Here is a 26,900-nt window from a genome sequence, read left to right as displayed (position 1 = left end):
CCTGACCCAGTATTGTCAATCTGATAATCTAATTTGGTCAAAGCAGTTAAAAAGAAGTCTCTAGGGAAACATCACATTAAATTTGCATTTATCAACCAGGTCAGTGGTCGAGTTACTTCAACTTCTCATGTATAGTTCTTAGAACTAGCTAAGGAAGTACAATTTTTTAAAGTGATTTAAATATATGATATACCAGAAAGCATACTATTTTTTTCTCCATTTGTGTTTAATGAATGAGATACATAATCATTTTATTTGAACTCACTGAAAATTGAATAGCACTCCACCAGAGAGAAAATTGAATAGCACTCCACCAGAGAGTAAATGGTTTACTAATAGTAAACCATTAAATAGGTTAGTCTAGGGTCCACGTCATGGCTGCATTAAAGCAAATACAAAATTGTTTTCCCTAAGTAGATTCTTTTTCTGAAGTATGGAAATAGTGTGATGATTATGTGTTTATGTGACTTCTTATTAATGATTTTCATTATACTCCTTTGTGACTTTGGTTTATAAAATATTTCATGTCAACAGAAATAATGACTCATTTAACAGCTTCCATGCCTTGCTATTCCAAAAATGAAATTAATATAGGATATAAGAGGACAACATTTATGAAATTAAAGTGACATTTTGTCAGAATAATGTTGTATGCTCTTACTTTCTCCTGTAATTGTTAAAGTTCTTAGATCATTTTCAAATAGTTGTTACATTCTCAGGCAAAAAATTTACTTATTTTTACTCCCAGGCTTTACTGTCACAAAGAACTATCAGATGCTGAGTAATTATGAACACTTTATATTTACTTGAACAGGAGTAATAGAAACATAATGAACTTTAAGAAGAATGCATCAATGCTAAATAAATTAAATAGCTATGAAAACAAGTCACAAATGCATTAAAATTACTAGTAATGCCTTCATTTTCATTTTTCCTCACTAGTCCCTTAAATATAACTGTTCTATAATTCATCACCTTGACAATCCATGATGCTAATTCTTTACTGACTTCCTGTACTGCAGACTTCTTCCCAGAAATGATACTTAAACCTACTAACACTTGGGGCACCTGGGTGGCTCAGTCTGTTAAGCATCTACCTTCAGCTCAGGTCATGATTCCAGAGTCCTGGGGTCGACACCCACATTCGCGTGTGCACTCTCTCTCTCTCTCGCTCTCTCAAATAAATAAAATAAATTTAAAAACCTACTAACACTCAAGTGTCCTTTACATCAAATTAAAAAAATAGTAACTAACTAAATGAAGTATATGTTGAAGACTGCATTGGAACTGTTTTTGCTCTCTTTTAATAATGGGTTCTTAGTTTTATAAATTTGATAACCTATTAACAGTTAAGGTTCATTTATTTAGTGAATCTTCTTTTTCAAGATTTTATTTATTTGAGACAGCGCATGCAGACAAGCGGGGTGGGGGAGCGGACAGAGGGAGAAGGAGAGGCAGAGAATCTTGAGCAGACTGCTGTTGAGTGCAGAGCCCCTCACGGGGCTTGATCTCACAACCCTGAGAACATAACCTGAGTCAAAATCAAGAGTCAGAAACTACTGATTGAGCCATGCAGGTGCCCCTACATAATAAATCTTTAAGTGCGAACAATATGCAAGTACTGTAGATGTGAAAGAAACTGACAGGGTCCTTGCTTTCACTGGGGGATACAGTTGATAAGAAGGGATTGGCAGGGAGCCTGGGTGGCTCAGTGGGTTAAAGCCTCTGCCTTTGGCTCAGGTCATGATCTCAGAGTCCTGGGATCGAGCCCCATATCAGAGGTCCCTGCTCAAGCAGGAAGCCTGCTTCCTCCTCTCTCTCTCTGCCTGCCTCTCTGCCTACTTGTGATCTCTGTCAAATAAATAAATAAATAAATAAATAAATAAATAAATAAATGGGATTGGCATTAGTCAAAACAATTAAACATGTAATTTTAAAATATGATAGGGGCGCCTGGGTGGCTCAGTGGGTTAGGCCTCTGCCTTCGGCTCAGGTCATGATCTCAGGGTCCTGGAATCGAGCCCCAACATCGGGTTCTCTGCTCAGCAGGGAGCCTGCTTCCCCCTCTCTCTCTGCCTACCTCTCTGCCTACTTGTGATCTCTCTCTCTCTGTCAAATAAATAAAATCTAATAAATAAATAAATAAATAAATAAATAAAATATGATAAATGTGACAGAAAAGAAATAAAAGGTGTTATAACATGTTTCAAATAACTGAAAAGTCTAAACTGAAAAGGTGATGTCTGAGTTACGATCTGAAGTATGAATATTTTTTAAAATATTTTGTTTATTTATTTGACAGAGAAAGAGACAGTGAGAGAGGGAAGACAAGCATGGAGAGTGGGAGAGGGAGAAGCAGGCTTCCCACTGAGTAGGGAGCCTGACTTGGGACTCGATCCCAATACCCTGGGATCATGACCTGAGCTGAACGGAGCCATTGAATGACTGGGCCACCCAGGCACCCTGAAATATGAATACATGCTATTAAAGCTAGTGAGTGGGGAGGAGAGGGCAACTCAGGCAGAGGAATCAGTAGACACAGAACTCCCAGTGTGGGAAGTCGTACAGGTAGACACAAAGAGCAGCCTAATCTATTAAAACCATCAAGAACTTTCTATTTTCCACAAACTGTGGATCTGTTGACTTAAAATATATTTCAGTTAATGTATATGGCAGCTTCTGAGCTGTTAATATAAGTATTAGTTTCACAGACCCATATTCCACATAATAATCATTCTCATACTCTTTATTAATTTCTCAAAAAATCTGATGAAAACAATATAGAGTATTTCTTAGTGTTTGGTGATCTTTCTTCAGTATCTGTAGTAGAAATCCCCACCATGAGCTCTATGATTTTGGTAGAGACCTCTGATTTTCATCAAGGGAGTCCTCTTGGAAACTGGTCCTCAATAAAACTGAAAGACCCCAGGTGGTGAGGGATGATTCTGAGTGGTGATAAAACAAAAATGTGTATAAAGGATTCCAAACTTCTACTTTATATTCTAATGATTTTAACTTGCTTCTAGATGAACAATATCACCAACAATAGGAAAACAGTTTCAGAGAGAAAAGCTGTAAGTAAATTAGACTAAAACGCCAACCTCAATTTGGGTACATAATTTTTATTTATTGATCTATATTTAAGTCCACCAATCCTTGCATTTACCAGGACTAAATTTTGTAACTCGCTTACCTTGGAGCATTCAACTACAAGTGGATATTCTATGAAAATCTAGAGAACTAGGTGATTATGACAGAAAATCAGAGAACTGAGTACCAAGAATGAATTTTTTTTTTAAAGATTTTATTTATTATTTGACAGAGAGAGCACAAGTAGGCAGAGCAGCAGGCAGAGGAAGAAGAAGGCTCCCTGCTCAGGGAGCCAGATGCGGGGCTCGATCCCAGGACCCCGGGATCATGACCTGAGCCGAAGGCAGCCACTTAACTGACTGAGCCACCCAGGCGCCCCCGAAGAATGAATTTTCTTATTTCATTGTTCTCATTTTCATGTCACAAATAAGGGGGACCCAGATGGAGCTGAAGCGTCCCAGAATTCTGAGCCAATCTTGAGGGTTAGTCAAATTGGATTTAATGGAGGGTTGTGATTACTGGAATCAACCAGGTCAAAAAACATATAGGAGATAGAGTCCAGAGGAATTCTTGAAGCTGGAGATGCAGCCACTTTTAATCGAGTACACATAGCATTTGGCACTAAAGGGAAAGTACCATTAAGAATACTAACTGGGGATCCCATGCTGATAGACTTTCAATAAACTGACTCTGACAACAGGGCATCAATATGAGGTTTTATAAGAAACACTCACAGTTACAATAAACATTTATACTTATTTCATACCTTACACAGTGTAGGCTAGTTATTAAAAACTTGGGCAACATATTACACAGTAACTTTTTATAAGAAAACATAGGGAAACATTTCTCTTAATTCTCAGGTTTAAGAGCAATGCATCATCTGCACTATCTCATTTTTTTTAAACTTACTAATACTACAAATCTTGAACTGATAGTGTTTCCTTCCTTGGATTAGCTGATTGGAAGTTCACAGCCAATTCTGTGACTCATTTCTAGCAATTACTCAGAAATCAGTGGAATGTTTTTTGCTTCCATATTTCATACTATCTTCATGTTGCTATGTTCTCTTCTCTTTGACATCCTCATTTTACCTTGCTGTTCTAAATTGTTTGTGACACAGTCATTTGCTTTTTTAAAAAATATTTAATTTATTTATTTGACAGACAGAGATCACAGGTAGGCAGAGAGGCAGGCAGAGAGAGAGAGAGAGGAGGAAGCAGGCTCCCTGTGGAGCAGAGAGCCCAATGCGGAACTCGATCCCAGGACCCTGAGATCATGACCTGAGCCGAAGGCAGAGGCTCAACCCACTGAGCCACCCAGGCATCCCAGTCCTTTGCTTTTGAGGGAGAAGAGAAAAATGGGATATAAATAAAATATATTAACCTAAGTAAGTGGAAAATAACAGTTTTTCTTACAAAAGAGGAAAACAAATGATTTTTGCTTATTATAAAACAACATATGCTCATTTTATTTATTTTTAAAGATTTTATTTATTTGAGAGAGAGAGATTGAGAGAACGAGTGGAAGGAGAGGCAGAGGGAGAAGCAGACTCCCTACAGAGCAGGGAGTCCAACTCACAAATGGATCCTAGGACCCTGGGATTATGACCTGAGCTAAAGGCAGACACTTAACTAACTAAGCCATCCAGGTGCCCCATATCCTCATTTCAAAGGAAATCAAATAAGAAAGAAGACCATAGAAGAAAATATTAAAAACCTCTCTTAATCTCTTTGGTTAGGTTTATTCCTAGGTATCTTATAGTTTTGGGTACAATTGTAAATGGGATTGACTCCTTAATTTCTCTTTCTTCAGTCTTGTTGTTGGTGTACAGAAATGCAACTGATTTCTGTGCATTGATTTTATATCCTGACACTTTACTGAATTCCTGTACAAGTTCTAGCAGTTTTGGAGTGGAGAAGATGTGGTATATATACACAATGGAATACTATGCAGCCATCAAAAGAAATGAAATCTTGCCATTTGCGACGACGTGGATGGAACTAGAGCGTATCATGCTTAGTGAAATAAGTCAATCGGAGAAAGACAACTATCATATGATCTCCCTGATATGAGGACATGGAGAAGCAACATGGGGGGGTAGGGGGATAGGAGAAGAATAAATGAAACAAGATGGGATTGGGAGGGAGACAAACCATAAATGACTCTTAATCTCACAAAACAAACTGGGGGTTGCTGGGGGGAGGTGGGATTGGGAGAGGGGGAGGGGGCTATGGACATTGGGGAGGGGAGGCGAACCATAAGAGACTATGGACTCTGAAAAACAACCTGAGGGTTTTGAAGGGTCAGGGGTGGGAGGTTGCGGGAACAGGTGGTGGGTGATGGGGAGGGCACGTTTTGCATGGAGCACTGGGTGTTGTGCAAAAAGAATGAATACTGTTACGCTGAAAAAAAAATAAATAAATAGAAAACATAAAAAAAAAAAAAAAAAAAAAAAAAAAAAAAAACCTCTCTTAAATATCCTCTCTTCTTACACCTATAACTGTTTAGTGCTTTTTCTCTTCTAAAGAGGATTATATACACACACACACACTCATACCATAATAGGTACACACACACACATCTCTCTCTATATAGCCACACACATATAAGCATAATCTCATATATGTAAATATAAGTATGCATGAATACACATAAGTAAATAGTATCATGTTCTATGATCCAGTCTCTAAATTTTTTTTTCCCTTAACAACTTGCAGGGTTTGTAATTGCATTTCAGTACATGTACATCTCCCTCTTTCTTTATCTAGTAGTCCTTTGTTGTGAATATGACCTAATTTACTTTACCAGTTCTCTACTGAGAGACATTTGGGTGGCTCTCAGATCTTTATTATCCTACACAATTTTGCAATATAGCACAGCTTTGTTTACTTGTTCAGTTATATTCTTAGGCTAAATTCCTAAACATGGATTTACTGGGTCAAAAGCACTCCCATTTAAAATTTTGGCATACATTATTTGATTATCCACCAAGGTCTTTCTAATTTACACTATCATGAAAAATGTATAGAAGAAACTGCCTATTTCACCACGCCTTTTCTAATTCTTTTGAATTATTCATCTTTTACTCTTTTTCTAAAATAATAGAGGAAAAATTAAATAACACTGATGTCTTAATTTTTATTTTTCTTTTTGCAAAGTAGAGAATCTTTGCAAATGTATATTGATATTAATCTTTCTTCCATCTTGAATTTCCTCTTTATGTCTTTTGCCTACTTTCATCTTAAATTTTTAATATTGTTATTATTGATTTTAAATGCTTCTTATTATGGTGTGAGATAAGGATATTTTTTATTTCAATAAACTAATAAATATCATATTTAAAATATCTTACTCCAGTCTCACTGAGTTGGAATGCTGTACTTAGTAAATCCTAAATTTCCACATACACGTGGGTCTCATGTTTGACAGTTCACAGAACCTTTATTCAGTCCACAGAACAACTGATTTGTTCCCAAATTAATATAATGTCATCTGAATTAAGAGCCTATATGTTCTGATTTTTTTTTAGATTTTCCTTATTTATTTATTTAGAGAGAGCATGAATGGGAGGAGGGGCAGAGGGAGAGAGAGAATCTCAAGTGAACTCTGCACTGAGTCTGGAGCCCAACGTGGGGCTCAATCTCATGACCCTGAGAACATGACCTGAACTGAAATCAGGAGTTGGATGCATAAGTGACAGGTGCCTCTGTTCTGATACAGGAAAAAAAAAATATCTTTTTTCTTTTTCTTTTCCAAGTGTTCTTTACTATTCTTACACATATTTTTTTCTTTTTTTAAAGATTTATTTATTTGACAGACAGAGATCACAAGCAGGCAGAGAGGCAGGCAAAGCGAGAGGGGGAAGCAGGCTCCCCACTGAGCAGAGAGCCCGATGCGGGGCTCGATCCCAGGACTCTGGGATCATGACCTGAGTAGAAGGCAGAAGCTTAACACACTGATCCACCCAGGTGCCCCTCTTACACATATTTTAAATCAAATTTTAAGTTAATTCCCAAAAATTCCACTGGGGATACGTTATTTTTAAATAAGTCTGTGACCTTTTCTGTCTAAAGTGTTGGAGTTTTCTAAAATCTCATTTCAAATTACTTTCAGCCACTCCAATGAGAATACCATTTGAAGGCATGCAATGTCTCATAGTTGTTCCTTTAGGGAATCAACCAATAACTTAGTTCACTTTAGAACACACAAAGTGTCTTACATTTTGTGAATCAAGGACTTGTTAAGAATCTGATTAATGTTCTCCCCAAAATGTGCACCTATCCCCAAATCTAATTGATCCTCTTACCCAAAGTTAAGAATTAGTTCTGTAAAATCATCTCTCTAAATAAAAAAGGAAACTTTATTCCATCAAAATTTCATTCTGATGTTGTTTCCTTACAATCTGGATTGTAATGACTACTCTCTCTCTTTATAATCATTATAATTTCTGTCTTCATAGTTTTAGTCAAACGATGGGCTTCCTCTTATCCAATACCATTCCATGTTTATCTAACAATTTGATGAAAAGATCACTATACTAGCAGTTTTAAGGTTCATGCCTGAGTTCTTTCTCTGAACATACATGTATCTATTTCTCTGAGAGTTCCCCTTAGTTACTTATAAAATAAGCAAAATATCACTAGTTCTGTTTCCTTCACCAAGATTATCAAGGAAACCAAATACAAACTGTCTGAGTAAGCACTAACTGAAGAGGTAAGGTTTCATTATTATTATTTCCACATTTAAAGGTTCATCATTTATTGAAGACGCATATAGACCATGCACTGTACGAGATCCTAATGTGGTTAATGGTGGAGACAGATAAAAAATTGCTATCGGTAACTGCTAGAATAGATACATACAAAATGCAATGTGAAAGCCCTGAAAAGAAAAATACTCCTGTGCTTGTAAGACCATACATTCAAGTGGGATGAAATAAGTTTGAAAGGATATTTGTGAGTTTTCCAAATATATAAGGAGGGGATGGTGTAGGGTATAGGAAAAGCAGTCTAGAAGGAAGAAACAGGTTGAAAAAGAAAGAGGTGTTAAAAGGCACAAAGAGCTCAGCACATGGCAACAATGTGAGGGTGGCGATTTCATGGGGTTTAAGAAAAAGGATGAATAGGAGACTTTCTCTGAGGAAGATAAACTGGGCTAGCATTTTGAAGAGTCAGACTAAGAAATCCAGATTTTATTTTGCAGGTGTAAAGAAATAATCCAAGGATTTCAGACAAGGGGATGATGAGACTGGGTGGTCGGGAGTATAAAAATGACTGGAGTCAGGAGACATTACAGGCTTAGGGAAGATGATAAGAGCTTGATCTAGGGAAGTGGCAATGGAGAAACACAAGAGATATTTTGAGGTGGGAAGTAAGGAGATCTTGGTTGTCTCTAAGATTTGGGAGTTCAGAGGGGCGCCTGGGTGGCTCAGTGGGTTAAAGTCTCTGCCTTTGGCTGTCATGATCTCAGGGTCCTGGTATCAAGCCCCGCATTGGGCTCTCTGCTCAGTGGGGAGCCTGCTTCCTCCCTCTCTCTCTCTGCCTGCCTCTCTGCCTGCTTGTGATCTCTGCCTGTCAAATAAATAAATAAAATCTTTATAAAAAAAACATTTGGGAGTTCAGAGAAAGAAGAATCTAAGGATACTAGTCACTTGAGACCATTAGATGAACGGTTGATAACACATACTGACATAAATGGTACTATAATTCTTATTCAGAAGACAAAACATACCTTATTTTTCATTTAATCTCCAAGATGGTGTCATGAAGATCATAGCGATGGTGGTATATGTGTGTATGGGGTCAAGTCAATTCAGTTGATGAGTTTTTAAAATAATGTGAATGCCCTCTTCCTTGGGAAAAATTAGATTTCCTATTTTTAAATGTAGAAAAATGTTCCTTGGGATAAAAATAACCACAACATCTTTTGAAATATAATACAGTGCTATTTGATATAATCCCTTAGCAACATTCCTTCTATGAGCCAGGACTAGCAGCACTGAAGTTACAGACTCACATATTGTATATTTTTAAACATGTAGATGGATAATAAGCTGTGAGAGGGACAAAATTTTACTCATGTTTGACTTCAAGGCTGTGAATAACTACCCAAAGTTGCTAAAAGGATTCAGTCTTTTTAGGTTATTATTCTATTTGATGTTCAAGAACCTTCCCCAAGATACTTTTCCAAAACCATATTAAAGTTTGCAAATAGAAATTAATGACCAGTTCACCTTTATGTGTGTATGTATGTGTGTGTAGGAAAGTATCCAATTTGGAAAGTGAAAAAAAATTGTTTTTGCAGTGGTCTCTCTTGCCAATATTTGGAGATCTCATTAATCTAACACTGTTTTGTTAATATTAGGAAATGAGAAATTTTACCATATCTTTTTGCTGATTAAATAAACCATACATCTTTGCTGATTAAAAATAAATTAATATCTTCACTTACTCAAATTTAAAGAAGGAATCCTTATATCAGTCATCCAACATTAAAAAAAAAAATACTGTTTCCTAAAATCCGAAGTCTTAGATTCACTGATGTAGTCAGTTTAAAGTGTAATCAGTTTTTAGTCAGGTACTTTGGTGATGTGAAAGCTAAAGTTTGCAAGATGAACTTAGATCACTTTTTTTAATGAAGAAAAAACACACTAAACAATGTTAACAAAATTACTAGAGACAACAGAAAAATTTATAATTCAGAATAGAAAAGCAAAAACCTGATTTTTTAAGTATTTCAATATTACAATATAATTATAATTAGTATTTCCTTTATTTAATGCATAAATGTATTTAAAAGTCTACTGTTAAATATTTTATATGATACATGGGATTTATATTGAATACAATGGTAGTTTTTATCTCTTTTTCTTCTAGAATAATTAAATCAAATGTTATCTTCTTGATATTTGTATCTGTCATGTAGAATGTTTTCTTAATACCCAAGGAAACACCTATGCTATCTGAATTTCCAACTTTGTTTTTCCAATTTATCTAAAAACAAAACAAAACAAAACAAGTCACCCATTTCTCTCATCCCAACAATATCTCTGACAACCACCACTTGTTTTTTGCATCTGTGAGCTTAGTTTTGCTGTTATTAGTTTTGTTTCAGTTTCCAAATATAAGAGAGATACTATTATATTTATCTTTCTCTGACTTATTTCCTTTATCATAATGTCGTCAAGTTCTATGCATGTCACAAGCAGCAAGATTTCATTCTTTTTTATGGCTGAATAGTATTCCATCATATCTATATACATCACAATTTTCCTATCCATTCATCTATCAATGGACATTCAGGTTGTTTCCATATCTTAGCTATTATAAATAATGCTGCAATGAACACTGAGATCCATATATCTTCTTGAATTTTTGTTTTCATTTTCTTTGGACAATTACCCAGACGTAGAATTGCTGATCATATAATAATTCTATTTTTAATGTATTGAGTAACCTCCATACTGTTTTCCATAGCGGCTGCACCAGTTAACATTCCCACCAGTGTGCAAGGGTTCCTTTTTTCCCATATCCTAACACTTGTTATTTCTTCTCTTTTTTATAATAGCCAATCTGACAGGTATGAGGTAAGATCTCACTGTGGTTTTTATTTGCATTTCCCTGATGATTAATGATGTAGACCCTTAATTTGTATTGAGAATATATAGTTCTGGGTGCCTGGGTGGCTATTAGTGAAGCATCCGCAGTCAGTGATCATCTAGGTCTTGATCCTGGGATCCTGGAATTGAACCCTGCATTGGACTTCTCCCTCTCCTTCTACCCCTCCCCCTGATTGTGCTCTCTATCAAATAAATAAAATCTTTTAAAAAAAGGAATATATAGTTCCTGCAGATTTAGAAATGCACATTACTGACAAGGAAAATATTTTGTTATGTAAAAAGAAGTCAAAGAAATAATTAAATCCTTTATCAGTTCAATTGAACAATTACTACATTTTTAAATTTAATTTAATTTTTAAAAAATATTTTATTTATTTATTTCACACAGAGAGAGAGATCACAAGTAGGTAGGCGGTGGGGGAGGGTGGAAGCAGGCTCCCTTCTGAGCAGAGAGCCCAATGCGGGGCTCAATCCCAGGACCCTGAGATCATGACCTGAGCCCAAGGCAGAGACCCAATGCACTGAGCCACCCAGGCACTCCGAACAATTGCTACATTTTGAAGAACAATTGGTTAAAGTGATTAATTTGACATTAATATCTCAATTGGTTTTCTTGGTAACATACTCATTCCTTGTAATTTTATTATTTCAAATTACTTTTATGTTAAGATTAAAAAATGAATCTACCTTCTTAGATATAACTTAACACAAAATTTATTTCAAATACTTATATCTTCCATAGAATCAAGACTTGACCCCAAAATGTGTGGGAATTGCCTCCTTCCTATTTTACAGATTTCTTCATTAAGCCAAGCAAACCTCTTTCCCATTGCTTTACAAACTGTAGTTTTGAAAATTTCAGTCAAGACAATAATATCTGGAAATGCTAGGACACATGCTAAATATAGCCTTTTAAAGGACATATTTTTCTTGGTAGTCCATAGGGAATCATTCATCCATCCATCCATGAGGATTTTTCAGAGACATTAACTTGACAGACAACTTAAGTCCTCCATTTGAATGATAGCACATGCACACATGAACACACACACGTACACACTTTGCACATGTCTCACACTTCTGTTCCCTTTTAAAAGATCATTGAAGGGGTGCCTGGGTGGCTCAGTGGGTTAAAGCTTCTACTTTTGGCTCAGGTCATGATCTTAGGATCCTGGGATTGAGCCCCATATCGGGCTCTCTGCTCAGTGGGGAGCCTGCTTCCCCCCCTTCCCCGCCCCCCCGCCGCTTGCCTGTCTGCCTACTTGTGATCTCTGTCTGTAAATAAATAAATAAAACTTTAAAAATAAAATAAAATAAAATAAAAGATCATTGAAAACAACATGAAGTGCTCTGATTAACTTTAAGTCTCTGAACATTATTTCATACTTATTGTTTTATATGCAATATACAAAATCAACAAATACACTGATTTGTTTGCCTCTACTGTGATAATTAACACCAGTGTAACAGCCAGGATTTCAAAAATTAAAAATAAAGTTAAAATTTCTCATTGCTTCCAGAGCCTATGCTGTCTTTTTTTTTTTTCTTTAAAGGACTTAAACCATATCTCATTGTTTGTTTATTTGGACTTTAGGTCCTATGGTATCAATCAATACAATCTTCGTGTTTAGTTTTATATATTTCTTGATGCTGTCAACATGCCCAGGTTCTGCGCACATTTATTTTGGGAGCACCTATTGTCTTCACTGAGGCAGGAGACAAGGGTTTCAGTCTTAGCTCTGGCACTCATAGCCACTGTGCTACTAAACAAGTTACTCATAACTTCTAGGGCTCAATGTTCTTATCTATAAAGTGAAGACAATATCATTTCATTTCAGTATTAATGGGTTCAAATAAGTTAATAAATGTGATTTTTTATAATTTTAAAGCATTCCTAACCATTCTCCTAAAAGAATGAAAGCAATATCCATGCCCTTTTTGCAAAGAACATTTATTTACAAAAGCAATTCTATCAAGGGAAAGCTTGACATGTAATGAATGAGTGTTTGGGAAATACATAGTGATGTAAAGAATTTTAAGTCCAATAATTCTTAAATAGAATAAGAATGATTTATCAGATGAGCTACAGTGGAAGCTATGTGTAAGTATTATACATCTTTAGTTTTCTGTGAACCATTCAATTAACAAATTACAAATGGAACAATTAATTAGTGTAGCGAGCACAGCAAAAAATAAATTTAAATCAATGATGCAATACCTCTACTCCAATTAGCTTATTTCCCTCTTCACCTTCTCAGACATATTCTGTTTTATTAAAAAATGAATTTAATTAAGAGACTCTACAAAGTCAACCAACCCACAGATTAATCTAGAACTCTTGTTCTTATTTAATATTTGTTAAAATCTCAGTCTCACAGATGTTTGTATGCTCAAACATACAAAGTGCCATCCTTTATTCCACCACAGGGGAACCGCATATATAGTGCTCTACCCAAGTGGAGGACATTTACTTTTTCAAACAAAATTTAACACAGCATGTGGGCTTTAGCAGTCTGAGATATAAAAATGAAACTTGCATATTCATTTATGAATGTTTGAAATCACATCAATCTTCAAAACTTAAATTGATCTGAATAGTGACTATTAACCACAATTCTCATTCTTTTTATCTAACAGGTATAAGGACATCATCACAAAAAATGTCCAGTAATTAAGAGTGTGAGGAAGGCAAAAGGTATGAGAAGTATGTGGGCATATCAGGGTTCAGATATTCCACTCGGCTGGATTTCCTTTGCCATATTGTACACAACACACAGAGAGACTTGCTCATAAAAAAGAAAGAGATAAAGAGAGAGGAGGAGGGAAGGAGGGAGGGAAAAAGAGAAAAGGGCAGAGAGACAGATGGAGCCCCGAAAGGGGCAGACAGAAAGACATACATTTGAACACTATTAATATTTCTGGATAAACCCAACCTACTATCAATTACAGTTAGACAAACAACTGTCAATCACAACTGAACAAACAGCCCCAAGTTTTCCTGTTTCTGGATGCCCACATGATTTACAGTTTACTCATCATGCAGATACATGGCTTGGATGTGTAGTCCATCAATGGCTGCCCACCTCTAAGGTTAGATAATGAAATCTTATTTGTGTGCATTTTGTGTGGGGCAGGGCATTCCTTGCTTAGAGGGCCTGGGACAGGGAAGAAAAGAGCTGTTTCTGGGTTACAGGGAAAGGGCCCAACTTCCACCTCCATGCCTGAGTTAAGAATCTGAGCTCAGGTCTCAGAGTAGCTGTAATTGGTTCTTTACACTACTCATTTCCTCAGAATAGGAGCAGTTGGCTTCTATTAAAACTCTGGGTGACATGCAGCTTCCTTGCCCTATCTTCCGGAGCACTTTACATTAAGGGGAAATCACTGTAATCAAATCTCTGCATCTTTCCTGCTGCTAAATAAAACGAGGTACTTTCTTTCTGGGATTTTGCAAAGACAACTGGATGGATACACATATAGCGGGCACACATCACGTACCAACACAGTGTAACTCCCACAGAGTCTTTGCTCCCTCCTTCCATCCCTCCCTTTTCCCTCTCCTGAGGATTGCTGAACATTTTGCTCCAAACTCTCCAAGTCACCCACGTGTTTGTTCTCCCCTTTAGCTGTCCAATTTACTTTCTGACTTAGACAAAGAGAAACTGAGTGGTTCTCAGGCTTTGAGCTGCAATTCTGGAAGCAAGCTGCCTCACCCATTCCCAGTCACCATTAGATCTGCCCCACCAACCCCCCTCACTCTGCGGAGAGTGGAGTGATGACTGGGAGTCTCCCTGGCTCAACAACCCCACCCCTTTCCTTCACTCTTCCTCCTACTGCAACAGAGCAAACTGAATTTGCCTGTTTAGCCCCACTTGCCAGGGTGGGATGGAAGTGGGTGGGGAGGGGATGGTGGGTGATAGAGACAACTGGAAATCTCTCATTCTCTTTCACACACACACAACATTTAAACTGTACTTTCAGGGTCTCTTACACACAGGTGAATCCTAACACTCTCAAGCAAGAACAAACACGCCCCTGCTTTCCCTCCCCCAATTCCCAGAATAGAATTTAGTCCTGGGTCCTAGATTGCTAGTGATAAAGAGACCAATGAGGAGAATTTGAGAACTGGGAGGTGACCCCTTGTCTGAATGGGGGAGGGGGCGCTCTCCACTCACCGCCTGAGTCCCTGGAAGGAGGAGGGCCAGGACATCCTGGATTTCTTTAGGCCGGGCCGGTGGCCGGTCTCCACGGCGTAGGAGGTGCGGTCCATGGCACGGCAGTACAGGTAGCGCTCGGTGTCCGAGTAGCCGCGATGTCGGACCCGGCCGGTGGCCCCACTCGAGGCGTAGCGGCCGCGAGCAGCCCCGGGAGGCGGCGGGGGCGGTGGCAGAGGGGGTGGCGGTGGTGGCTGCAGCGGACACTGGGGCTGGGGCTGGGGTGAGGACGGTGGTGGCGGGGGCAGGTGGTGATGGGGGTGCAGAAGGCGGAACTGGGGCTGCCGGAGCGGGTACTGGTGGTGCTGCTCGTGCCTCCAGAGGTGCTTGGGGGCTTTGAGTGTGGCCCCTCCGGCGCCGTCGCTGCCTTCGTCGCTGCCCGCACGGGCCGGCACGCTGCTGCCCTCTGCCTCCATCCTGGCTCGCACCTCCGAACCCTGCTGTCCAGCCGGTTTCACCGCGCTGGCCCGAGCGCCTCCCGGATGCTGCTGCTGCTGCCGCAGCCGCTTCTGAAGCCGAAACAGAGGCTGGGCTCGGCTTCCCACTTGAAGCCACCAGAGGCTCCTGGCGACCGAGAGGGGGCTCTGCCAGCGGGAGGGGTCAGAGAACGTGACAAGTCTCCCTCCACAGTGATTGTGGCAGAGATACACTCCTGGGCTCCCCAGTTCACCAAGACTAGGACGCGCGGTGCGCTGCTTCACCAACAGCCAGTCCCTCCTTCCTCCCTGTCTTCTTCCCTTCCTTCCTTTGGGCGCCTGCAGCAAAAGCAGGGACTGTTAGCAGCTCTAGACGCAGAAAAAGCAGCAGCAGTAGTAGCAGCCTGCTCAGTCAAGAGCGCCTGAACCCTGAGACCAGAGCTGCTGAAAAGTTGGACAGCTCCTGACTGGTGAGCCAAGCTGCGACTTTCTCCAAAACCACTCTAGCCAGTCAGAAGTCAGACCTGTCCTCCTGATCCTTCCCCTCCCCGTGCCCCCGCCTACCTTCCCCCACTGCCCTCCACTGCCCCCAGAGCTTTCCTCTGCACCTCCACTTGCTTCAGTCTTCTTCAAGAAATGGAGTTCGGTGGTTCCTGTCGGATTCTCACAGCTTTTTGACGATAAGCCCCATGCTGGGGCTTCCAAAGATAAGGGATGTGACCTGGCAAAGTTGCTCAGAATGGTTTTTGTGCAGGTTGTTGAAAATGTGGATCTGGGTGAGGACCCAACATTAGGATTATTTCAGCCTCTTTCCCTGACAAAGGATTAAATACTGTGTGGATCTTTCTCATAGCAGAGGGAATGCCCACTATTTCCTCTTGCAGATCTTCTTCCAGCTAGTATCTCATGTTGCTGCTGCGTCTGTGATTAAGGTCCCCAGGAGTGGTCCTAGCTAGAAATCAAAGTGAATGGTTGTCAAGACTGAGATATCTGGCTACAGTTAAGGTTGGGGAACCTTTTCCATTACAAATCTCTGTTTATCTTCAGGGTTTTTTTCTGTCAGTGCCTGCCTGCAATTTTGTCTTTCTGCCACATCCAGCAGAAGAAGACAGCTCAATTACCAAAGACTTCAGAAACATGTATCACTATTATTCCACAGAAATCAGAGTCATATATGGCACTAAAATCCAGATTCCTTTTTTTGTCTTCCTTTATTCAGTATTTTCCTGCAATATTGGCCATTTCTGAGAAACTACAAAGTTTCAGAGTAATATATGTTCATATAATACAGAGTAATCTATGCACATATGTACATAAGTCTTCTTGTACCTTTATTATTATTATTATTAAAGGTTTTCTTTATTTATTTGACAGAGAGAGAGAGAGAGAGATCACAAGTAGGCAGAGAAGCAGACAGAGAGAGAGGGGGAAGCTGAGCAGAGAGCCCAATGAGGAGCTCAATCCTAGGATCCTGAGATCACGACCTGAGCCGAAGACAGAGGCTTAACCCACTGAGTCACCCAGGTGCCTCTCTTCTTGTACCTTTTTATATTTTAAATTATATTTAATTTTAGAATTAGACTTTATGGGAACTAGCACTGTAACACCCATTATTTGAAATACAGTTTTATTGATGGCTTACAATAGTTTGTTGGCAGTGTGATTATTCTATTTACCAGACACAGTCAATTTTGACACACTTGAATATATGTATTTTATGCATATCATATAATGAATAATAAAGTACCAGAATTAAGAACCATTTCTCAGACTCTGCAGCATGCTGGAAATCCAAAGTCCTCCATATAGTGAGTGCTCAGTGTACAAGCCATTGATGAAACACCATCAATGAAAATAAGTGCTCACTTTGCTCACTGTTCCCTTCTCTAAGTGGCAGCAATAAATTTAATGCTTTGCAAAAATGACACTTGGCATTTCTACATGGGTATCTTTCTTTCTCCTCCTTCTCTCATTCTCTCCCTGTCCTCCTTCTCCTTCTCCTCCCTCTCCTTCTTCTCCTTCAAAGTGAGAAAAGTCTCCTCCAGCATTTCAGTAATGGCATTTTGCCCATAGGGCCCATGTACAAAGCCTGAGACAGGCTAGTCTTGAGAGGAACAAGGCATTCCCCTAAGTATCACTTCCCTCTATGTAGCACTGAAAGCATACTTGATTAAGGCATTCTCTCTCCCCTTTATAGCCACAAGTGTGACTAATGGCAGTGGCCAAAGAATTTTCCATGCCTAGGAAGGCACTAAGCTGGTATCTTTCCAAATAAGAAGGGAGAGAAAAGGAAGTGCTTATAGTATAAATCATTTTTCAAATTCATCACATTATTAGTACCTAGAACTATTCTGAAGAAGTATACAAATTTCTTTTCTCCTCTGAAATTCTTGCCACCTTTCTCCTTGGTTGAGTCATGGCAGAATATCTATCTGAAACTTATAATCTTGCTTTTCAAACACTAACAGTATAAACAAGTAGTTTGTGATCTTCTTCTTTCCAGAATAAACAGAATTATCCAAACCTACCCTGCTTCTCACTGTCAGTTTTCTTCTTTCTTTTAGTTAATGAACAATTTCTTTTTTGTATAGTCTTCATTTATTTTTTGTAAATGATTCTTTCATTTTTACTATATAATTATAAGTCAGGTATTTTTTTTATATTTTTAAAGATAAAGATAAAAAATCATTTATCAAACTAAAAAGCTTTTGCACAATAAAAGAAACCATCAACAACATGATGAGGCACTCCACTGAATGAAAGAAGATATTTATAAATAATACATCTGATAAAGGGATTAATATCCAAAATATATAAAGAACTTACATAATTTAATGTCAAAATAACATACAACCCAATTTAAAAATGGACAGAGAACTTGAATAGACATTTTTCCAAACAAGACATACAGATGGCCTGTAGGCACATGAAAAAGTGTTCAACATCACTAATCATCAGCAAAATGCAAATCAAAAACACAATGAGATATCACCTCACACAAATTGGTTATTATCAAAAAGCCAAGAAATAGAAAGTGCTAGTGAGGCTTTGGAGAAAAAGAACCCTCCTATACTGTTGGTAGGAAGGTATATTGATGCAGCAATCATGGAAAACATTATAGAGATTACTCAAAAAATTTTTCAAAATAGAACTGCCATGAGATCTATCAATTCCACTTCTGAATATTTCAGTGAAAACGAAAACACCAATCCCAATAAATAAATGCACTCTTACGTTTATCACAGCATTAGTTACAAAAGTCAAGATATGGAAACAACACAATTTTCTACGGATAGGTGTATGTACACACAATGCATATGTATATGTACACACACACACACACACACAGAGTGAACTATTACTCAGTCAAGAAAGAAGGAAATCGGGGCACCTGGGTGGCTCAGTGGGTTAAGCCTCTGCCTTCGGCTTAGGTCATGATCCCAGGGTCCTGGGATCGAGCCCTGCATTGGGCTCTCTGCTCGACAGGGAGCCTGCTTCCCTCTCTTTCTGTCTCTGCCTACTTGTGACCTCTGTCTGTCAAATAAATTTAAAAAAAAATTAAAAAGAAAGAAAAGAATCTTTGAAAAAAAAAAGAAAGAAAGAAAGAAGGAAATCCTGACATTTGCAACAACATGGGTGGACCTTGAGGGCATTATGCTAAGTGAAATAAATCACAGAAAGACAAATATCATATAATTTCTTATATGTGAATCAAAACAAAAAACCAGAAACAAACTCACACATATATGAAACAAATTGTTGGTTACAAGAATGGGGAAGGATTGAGGGGATGGGTGAAATAGATGGAGGGGATTAAGAGGTATAAATTACCAATTATAAAACAAAATAATTCATGGGGATGTTATATACAGCATAGGGAATATGGTGAACTATACTGCAATAATTGTGTATGGTGATAGATGGTATCTAGACTCAAGGTGGGAATCATTTTACAACATACAAGAATATCAAATCACTATGAAGTATACTTGAAACTAAAAGAATATTGTATGTGAATTTATACTTCAATAAAAAATTCAAAAGAAAATCATGTAAGTACCCATGTCCCCAATTTGAGAGTTTTCAACTTCTCCAATAATTCCAGGAGATTACTTACAGTAGTAGTTTTTGTGTGACCTTTGAGGTAAGACAGCTTAGGTTCCAATCCACCACTTCTTAGTCATGTGAACTAAGCTCTAAACTACTTAACAGCCATGTCTCTTATATACAAAGTAGTATTATTATCCACCTCACAGCGTCTTGTGATTATTTAATAATACTTAGCACAATGCTTTATGCACAATAAGTACCTAATAAAAGCTACCAATTTGGATCATTCCTGGTAGAGCTGGAAGAATCCTAAATTTGATTTTACTCGGTGGTTTCTAAGCACAGTTGAACCTAAGGAGTATCACCTTGGAGACCATTAAAAACTTCTGATGTTAAAGCCCAGACCAGTGATTTCAAACTGTGATGTTATCAGAATCACCAAGAGAACAAGTTAAGAACACAAAAGCCCAAGCTCCTTAAAGCAGATAGAGTTTGGGACTTTTACCAAGTTGGCCAGGTGATTCTGAATCCAACTAAAATTTGAAAACCATTGCCACACCTAAACACATGAAATCACTATTTCTGGGGGGAGAACCCAGATGACTGCATTTTTAAAACTCCTTAGCTGACTTCGATATTTCAGTAACTACTGATCCAGAACTATTCCCTTACTATACAGTTGGAAAATTACTTTAGGTTTTCTTAGTTGACTTGCCCACATGACTCAAATACTTTTTGGCAAACCTAGTTCAAGAGTCCAGATCTCATGAAAATATACACTTTCTCTATGACTCTTGTCTCTATGTTAAAAGAAAATCTTACATAGTTAAAAATTGAGACTTCTAGTCTTCCACTTCAAAACTCTTTTCATTAATCTAAGGGTTGTGTACTCATACTTAAAATGGAAATAATCAGTGGGGACATCAGTTTTCCATACTTATATGTCAAATAAATCATCTATTTTCCCCACTGACTGACCGTAAATGTTGTTTTATAGGTACAATCTGAGAGGGTATTCAAACACTACTGGGTTCATATGGGGCCTCCTTGAAAGCTTTCACCACTCATTATCAGCACATCTGTATAAAAAGTAAAAAAATTCTAGTAAATGATCAGTGCATTTTTCCTGAACAAACATAAATAATAAGTTAGCTGGTGCCATTACCATGGTACAGAGATTATACACCATCACCACCACCCTTTTTTGCCAATGCATTTCAAATCTGCCCTAGCAATCTAATCAATCACTCAATATTCTGCTGGACAATTAACAAGGAAGAACATTCCTGTCAATAATGATGGAGAGTTCTGGCAGAAATGATGTCAATAAAAAAGCTAAGAGTGAGCAAGGATCATTTCAATTCAGAACATAGAATTAAATGTAAGTTATGATAACTAAGGGTCCACTGTTATCTTCATGAAGAGAGGAAGATTTAAACGAAACTTTCTTTTTGCATATATCCTAGATATACTGGAATACACATGTTATGTTATTTGTTAGGATGTATCAATCTGATGGCAGTCATCATAGAGTTGGAAATTTTCATCATCAGATACTGTTTTTCACAAAGCCAAACTGCTGCTTAGTTAGAAATATCCAAAGGATGCATTCAGAGTCTTAGATTTCACCCAAGTCTTCAATGTTTTTCAGAAATAGGGTTAAGGCCTCTCTTGTGGATATATGAAGGGCTTTTAGAATTGTAAAAATTTATACATATATTAAATATTGTTAATATTACCACTTTAAGTACTAGTGCTAAAGTCCCTATCCCATTGTTTCTATATTTTAGATCATTTTTAGTAATTTTTTTCTGTAATATGAAACAAAGAGCAATATGTGATAAATGTTGAACTAAGAAATGCTACATTTGAGCACATTTTTCTTTGATTAGCGCACTGATGGAAATTCAGCAGTAACTGCTTGGCTGGCCCTATGGGTTTCAGTACTATCAGAAACTAATCTTGTAACTTTCTTTTTTTTTTTTAAAAAAAAGATTTTATTTATTTGTCAGAGAGAGAGAGGGAGAGAGAGTGAGCGAGCACAGGCAGACAGAGTGGCAGGCAGAGGCAGAGGAAGAAGCAGGCTCCCTGCTGAGCAAGGAGCTGGATGTGGGACTCGATCCCTGGACTCTAGGATCATGACCTGAGCTGAAGGCAGCCGCTTAATCAACTGAGCCACCCAGGCATCCCATCTTGTAACTTTCTAACAACACTAACAACAAGCTGAAAATATTGGTTATGTGTCAGTTCCCATGCAGACTTCAGTATTTAATTGATGAGCATGAAAAAATACTTGTCCTCAAGGAGCTTTGTGTCTTTAAGGGAAGGAAACAAATAGACAAACAAGTATATAACTCAGGGAGAGAGACAGAGTGTGTGAGACATAGATGTGAGACATAAATGGGGATATGTAATGTCTGGTACACAAGAGGAACATTCAATTTGTAAGGGTCAGTGGGTCTTCACAATGAGGAAGCTAATGTCAAGACCTCAAGAACAAGGTGAAATCAGTTAATCGTACCTTGTATGAACATGTATGTATGTATGACTGTATGTTTGTCTTGGGGAGCATCAAAGGTAAACGCATAAAGGGAAGAAATTGGCACTGGCAAAATCTCAGAGATGAGGGGAATTCTGGGGCACTGGAAATTCAGGAAATGTCAAATAATTTGATGAATCTCTAAGAAGGACAAGTAGTTAAGTATGCAAATATCTCATAACAAATCACCTTTTAGAAAGGGCGCCCTAAAGGCAATATATTTATGATGTGTAAATTATCAAAAGGTGCCCCTCTGTGTGAATCTGGTAAATTGACAAATAGGAAGCAAACAGAGAAGAAATCAAGGATATGAGAGGAATAAGGAGAATAACAGATAATAGGCTGTCCCTCAGAAGAAGTAGACTGAACTCTAAGATGCAAATGGAAGGACTTTCCTTAAACTAGACCAAAGCCAACATTTCCATTGTGATCACAGAGAAATAGGAAATGATGAATTCTGATGGAAGTTAATTTCATTTCTCAAATATTTAACTTTTGGCATTCTTCCAAATAATTTTCATATCCCATTTTATTTAATCCTTACAACAATGTACTTCTTCACATTTTAACAATTTTGAAAATCATAAGGAGTCTTTCTAAAGAGACTAACAGGACTGTGCGAGTCTCCTGCAGATGTTGAGTGTGACCCATGTGATCTTAACTCTACATAGAAAACATCTGTTGCTCATTGTCTCAACGTTAATTTATTCATTCAACCAATGCTTATTGAACACTTAGTATGTGCCAAACATAGGATCTGGAGGAAAAGAACTGAATAAAACAGCACAGTTTTGGCTCTCCTATTCTAATTGGAAGAAAGAGAATAAAAACTCAAACAAATATGTAAAAATGCCAGATGAGGCTAAGTGCTATAAGGCAAAGAGAAGCAAATTGAGAAGTTAGCATATGATGTTTGGGAGTGAAGGAAGTAAGGGTGTCATCCAGCATCCAAGGCTATGAAAAATGCAAGTGCAAAGATATTGCCAGAGCAGCAGCTTGCCATATTGGGGAGTACCAAGCCAACCAATGGCCTGGGGTAAAGTAAAGGGGAAGCTATTTGGAAATGAATTCAAATCAAGGAGGGCCATGTTGGAATAGTAAAGATTTCTGACTCGTTATTTGTATTCAAAGAACAGCACATAGTTGAATTTTAGACTTAATTACATGAGATTTAGACACCTAATATTCATTTAACATTTCTTCAAAAGGCTATACTATATTGCCTCACTGAAGAGATAACTAACTCCATATGTAGAAACAATAAAAATATGCCTGTGAGACAAACATCTATTGTAAATAAAATATTTCTTTCAGGAAGAAAGACCATACCTTATTATAAAGCAAAAGATATTTATAATACTTGAATCTGTATATTATTTATCACTGAAGTAACTACAAAATCATTTCTGATCATTCACCAGCAATACACTTAAAAAGACTAGATATTCCCTAATCCTGTGGAATATGTTACAGAACTTTCAAAGTGACTGATTGATGAGACCTGAAGGATGATTACTCAGGTGCTAAATGTCCATCTGTCAAAAGCTTCTAGCTGAGTTTTAAAAGCGCATCCTGAGCTTCTAATATTTGACAATTACATTTTAAAAAGGAATCAACATGCCTTGAAATATCACTCCCAATTTCAAACATGCAAAAGAGATTATGAGAAGTAGTTTGTTAGTATGAAATTAGGCTTAACCTACCAAAGGCCAAAAACAGTTAGGACTTTTTCAATTATTTTTTAAAAAGATTTATTTTATTTGAGAGAGAGCGAGCACATGAGGGAGAGCCAGAGTGTCGTGAGGATGGGTGGGGGAGAACATCCAAGCTGAGTGCTGAGCCTGATGCTGGGCTTTAACTCCGGACACTGAGATCATGACCTGAGCGGAAAGCAAGAATCTGCCACCCAGGCACCCCAAGAATCTTTACATTCTTAATGTGAAGAAGATTTAATCTTAGACTTTAAGATGCTGGAAAGTGGGGCACCTGGGTGGCTCGGTGGGTTAAGCCTCTACCTTCAGCTCAGGTCATGATCTCAGGGTTTGGGGATCGAGCCCCACATCTCTCTGCTCAGCGGGGAGCCTGCTTCCCCCACTCTGTCTGCCTGCCTCTCTGCCTACTTGTGATCTCTCTCTGTCAAATAAATAAATAGGATCTTTAAAAAAAAATGATGCTGAAAAGTAACAAGTTAGGCAGGGATATAACAAAATGTATTCATTTCCCTTTAGAAAATGTAAATTTAAAGTAGTTTTCTTATTTTATAAAGCTCCTATTAAATTGACTATTGTAATTAATGTGTTTCTTAAATAAAGGATTTCCAGAATTAACTCCAGTTTACATCTAGGAAGTAGAGGCTGATAGTAGCAATTATTGACCTAAGGTCAGGTATTTGTTTGGTTTGAAAGCTGTAACTTGAGCCCTTGCCAACCTCAGTCTGAAACCTGTGATCTTGCCTAGATGACAAAGGGAAAAGCTAAATACAGAAGTTTTTAAATTAAAATGTCTATGGATTGGGGCACCTGGGTGGCTCAGTCAGTTAAGTGTCTGCCTCCAGCTCAGGTCACTATCCCAGGATCCTGGGATCAAGCCCTGCATCGGGCTCCTTGCTCAGTGGGAGTCTGCTTCTCCCTCTCCTTTTACCCCTGTTAATGCTCTCTCTCTTTCAAATAAATAAACAAAATCTTTTAAAAAATCAATGGATTGTTTAATAATATCAGTGGATGGGTGGTTTAATATAAAATTAGAGAACTAAAAAGATAGATGCTGAAATATCAGAAATATCTTGAGTGAAGGACAAGATACAAATATTCGTTATCAATACTTCTAATCATCTAAGAAAAACACACACATAAATATTGAAGATAAATGGATTAAAAAGGAAGAAACAAAACTGTCACTTGCTGATGATAACATTATCTACATACAAAACACAAAGGAATATGGAGACTAATTATTAGAATGTTAAGGGAGTTTAGAGGGCCAACTGATTTGTAAGAATCAGTGGCATAAAAGCCACATCATCACCAACAGAACAGATACACCTGAGGTGGGTAGGAACAAGCAGCAAGCAATGTGGAGCTGAAAATTCCATCCTTGAGAGACAAATCTGCAAGAGATTCATAAACACTTTGTAATAATAAATGTGTTATTTTTCAGCAGTATCACAATTCACCCTTACTATCTGAAGTAAACAAGACCTCAAATTTGGAGACTTCTTCTATTGAGAGAAGACAAGTTAATTTATCTATCCTCAAGGAATACACATTCCCTCCAAAAAAGGGAATTTGGATCACTACCAGGGGCATTCTCACAAACTAATTTTAATTATAGCCCAGTTACACTTTCTTTGTGAATGCAAAATTTTTAATGAAATAGTACTTTTAAAAAACATTAAGAAAATGTGTTACTTATTTTGATAGAACTTAAAAATTCCATGTAACTTGATGAGCGTAATAGAAAGAAATAAGAACCCTGGGAGAGGAAAAAATATATAGAATTCACAATTCAAGGCAGACTCATCGACACATTAGTTTTTAATGTTTCTGCTTGCTTATTCTATCTTCTTACAGACTTGACACCATGATATAATATTTTATTTATTTTAATCAATGTAGTTTTGACATTGTATTTGGAGGAAGGAGAAGAAAGATATTAACCATTATTCTCCTCAGCATGACACTACCACTTTAAAATAAACGGAAGATCCATGGTCTAATATTACTAAGGCTGAGTAATTTTCCCCCCGGCTCAGTGCATGGAAAATAGCATATTTTCTTCATGCATAAATAATGGAAATCTCATCATTAAATTGTTTAGATGCTTTGTGGAGTGTGCCAAATGTAGACCTAGATTTATTTGCAATGGCCTCTGTGCAGATTCAAAGATGTGGACTAAGTGACCAGTTATAAACTACACACTGTGCTTATTAATCCAGTCCCTCTTTGATGTTGGTCAAATAACCCATTATTGCTGAAGGTGTTCAGTCAAAATGGTCAAACCAATTGTCCTATTGAATTTAAACATTTTTCTAAAAGGTACGTCATTCATCATCCTTATTAAGGGAATGGGTACCAGAGCCAGAAAATGTCCTGATTTTCAGTTACAGTTCCAAGATGTTCTAGATGTCTGACTACAGGCTACATTAACCACTCTAAATATCAGTTTCTCATCTATAAAATGGGGGTGATAACAGAATCAACTTTGCAATGTTACTTTGCAAAGGATTAATGAAATAACAAATGTAAAATTCTCAGCACAGTACCTGGCATATAAGTAATATATGTATATATACATTGTCTTATATGTTTATGTATATATACATATATAAACATATCTTACATATAATTTAGGAAATGATGAAAATGGAGAACCAAACACCCCTACAGTATTACACTGAAGCTCTTGAAAATCCTGAGCTGCCTCCAAGCAGTAATAGGACCACACCTTTCAGCCAGCAATGAATATTTGAGTTAGAAAAAGAGCTACAATACCTTAAATGTGAAACTAGTTCTGCCTTCTACTCTGCTTTTTTCCCTACATTTATTTCTATTCCATATGTATTTTCTGGCCTATGGAAAAGAAGTAAGAAAACAAACATTTATAGATATTGCTATAATGAACATTTCACTTATGCTACAGCAATTGATAGCCATGGCCTTTTAATTGGGTAGAAATTATCTTTCCTACTTCACATAACTGGCCCAAATAACTGCCAAAATTTATACAGCTAAAGGGGTGCCTGACTGGCTGAGTCAGTACAGCATGCTGCTCTTGATCTTGGTGGTCACAGTTTAAGCCCCACAAGGGGTGTAGAGCTCACCAAAAACAAATAAACAAACAAACAAAACACATCCAGAAAATATTGGAACCCAATTTCTAGCCATACTTTGTGTTACCTTCAAAGTCTTTTGCATTTCTTTACACAAGGAATTTACTAGATGTAGTATTAGGTCAGGCTCTAATCTATTTTTAAT

The 26,900-nt window shown here is 37.6% G+C and overlaps 1 protein-coding gene across 5 annotated transcripts in view; it reads right to left on the bottom strand.

The window, feature by feature from the left end:
* The window catches only part of PDE4D (phosphodiesterase 4D), a 1,501,314-nt gene that overhangs the window by 883,717 nt on the left and 590,697 nt on the right, over nucleotides 1-26,900 (bottom strand). Inside the window, exon 1 of one of the 5 annotated variants that reach the window (XM_045999294.1) lies at nucleotides 14,884-15,758. The exons of the other annotated variants lie outside the window; for them this stretch is intronic. Coding sequence (XP_045855250.1) covers nucleotides 14,884-15,338 — 455 coding nt within the window. The 5' untranslated portion in view covers nucleotides 15,339-15,758. Of the gene's footprint in view, nucleotides 1-14,883; nucleotides 15,759-26,900 lie in introns of those variants that run through there. 5 annotated transcript variants of the gene reach the window in all.

The sequence above is a fragment of the Meles meles genome, chromosome 3, assembly GCF_922984935.1.
Source record: "Meles meles chromosome 3, mMelMel3.1 paternal haplotype, whole genome shotgun sequence".
NCBI lineage: Eukaryota > Metazoa > Chordata > Mammalia > Carnivora > Mustelidae > Meles > Meles meles.
This window is presented reverse-complemented; position numbering and strand designations above follow the sequence as displayed.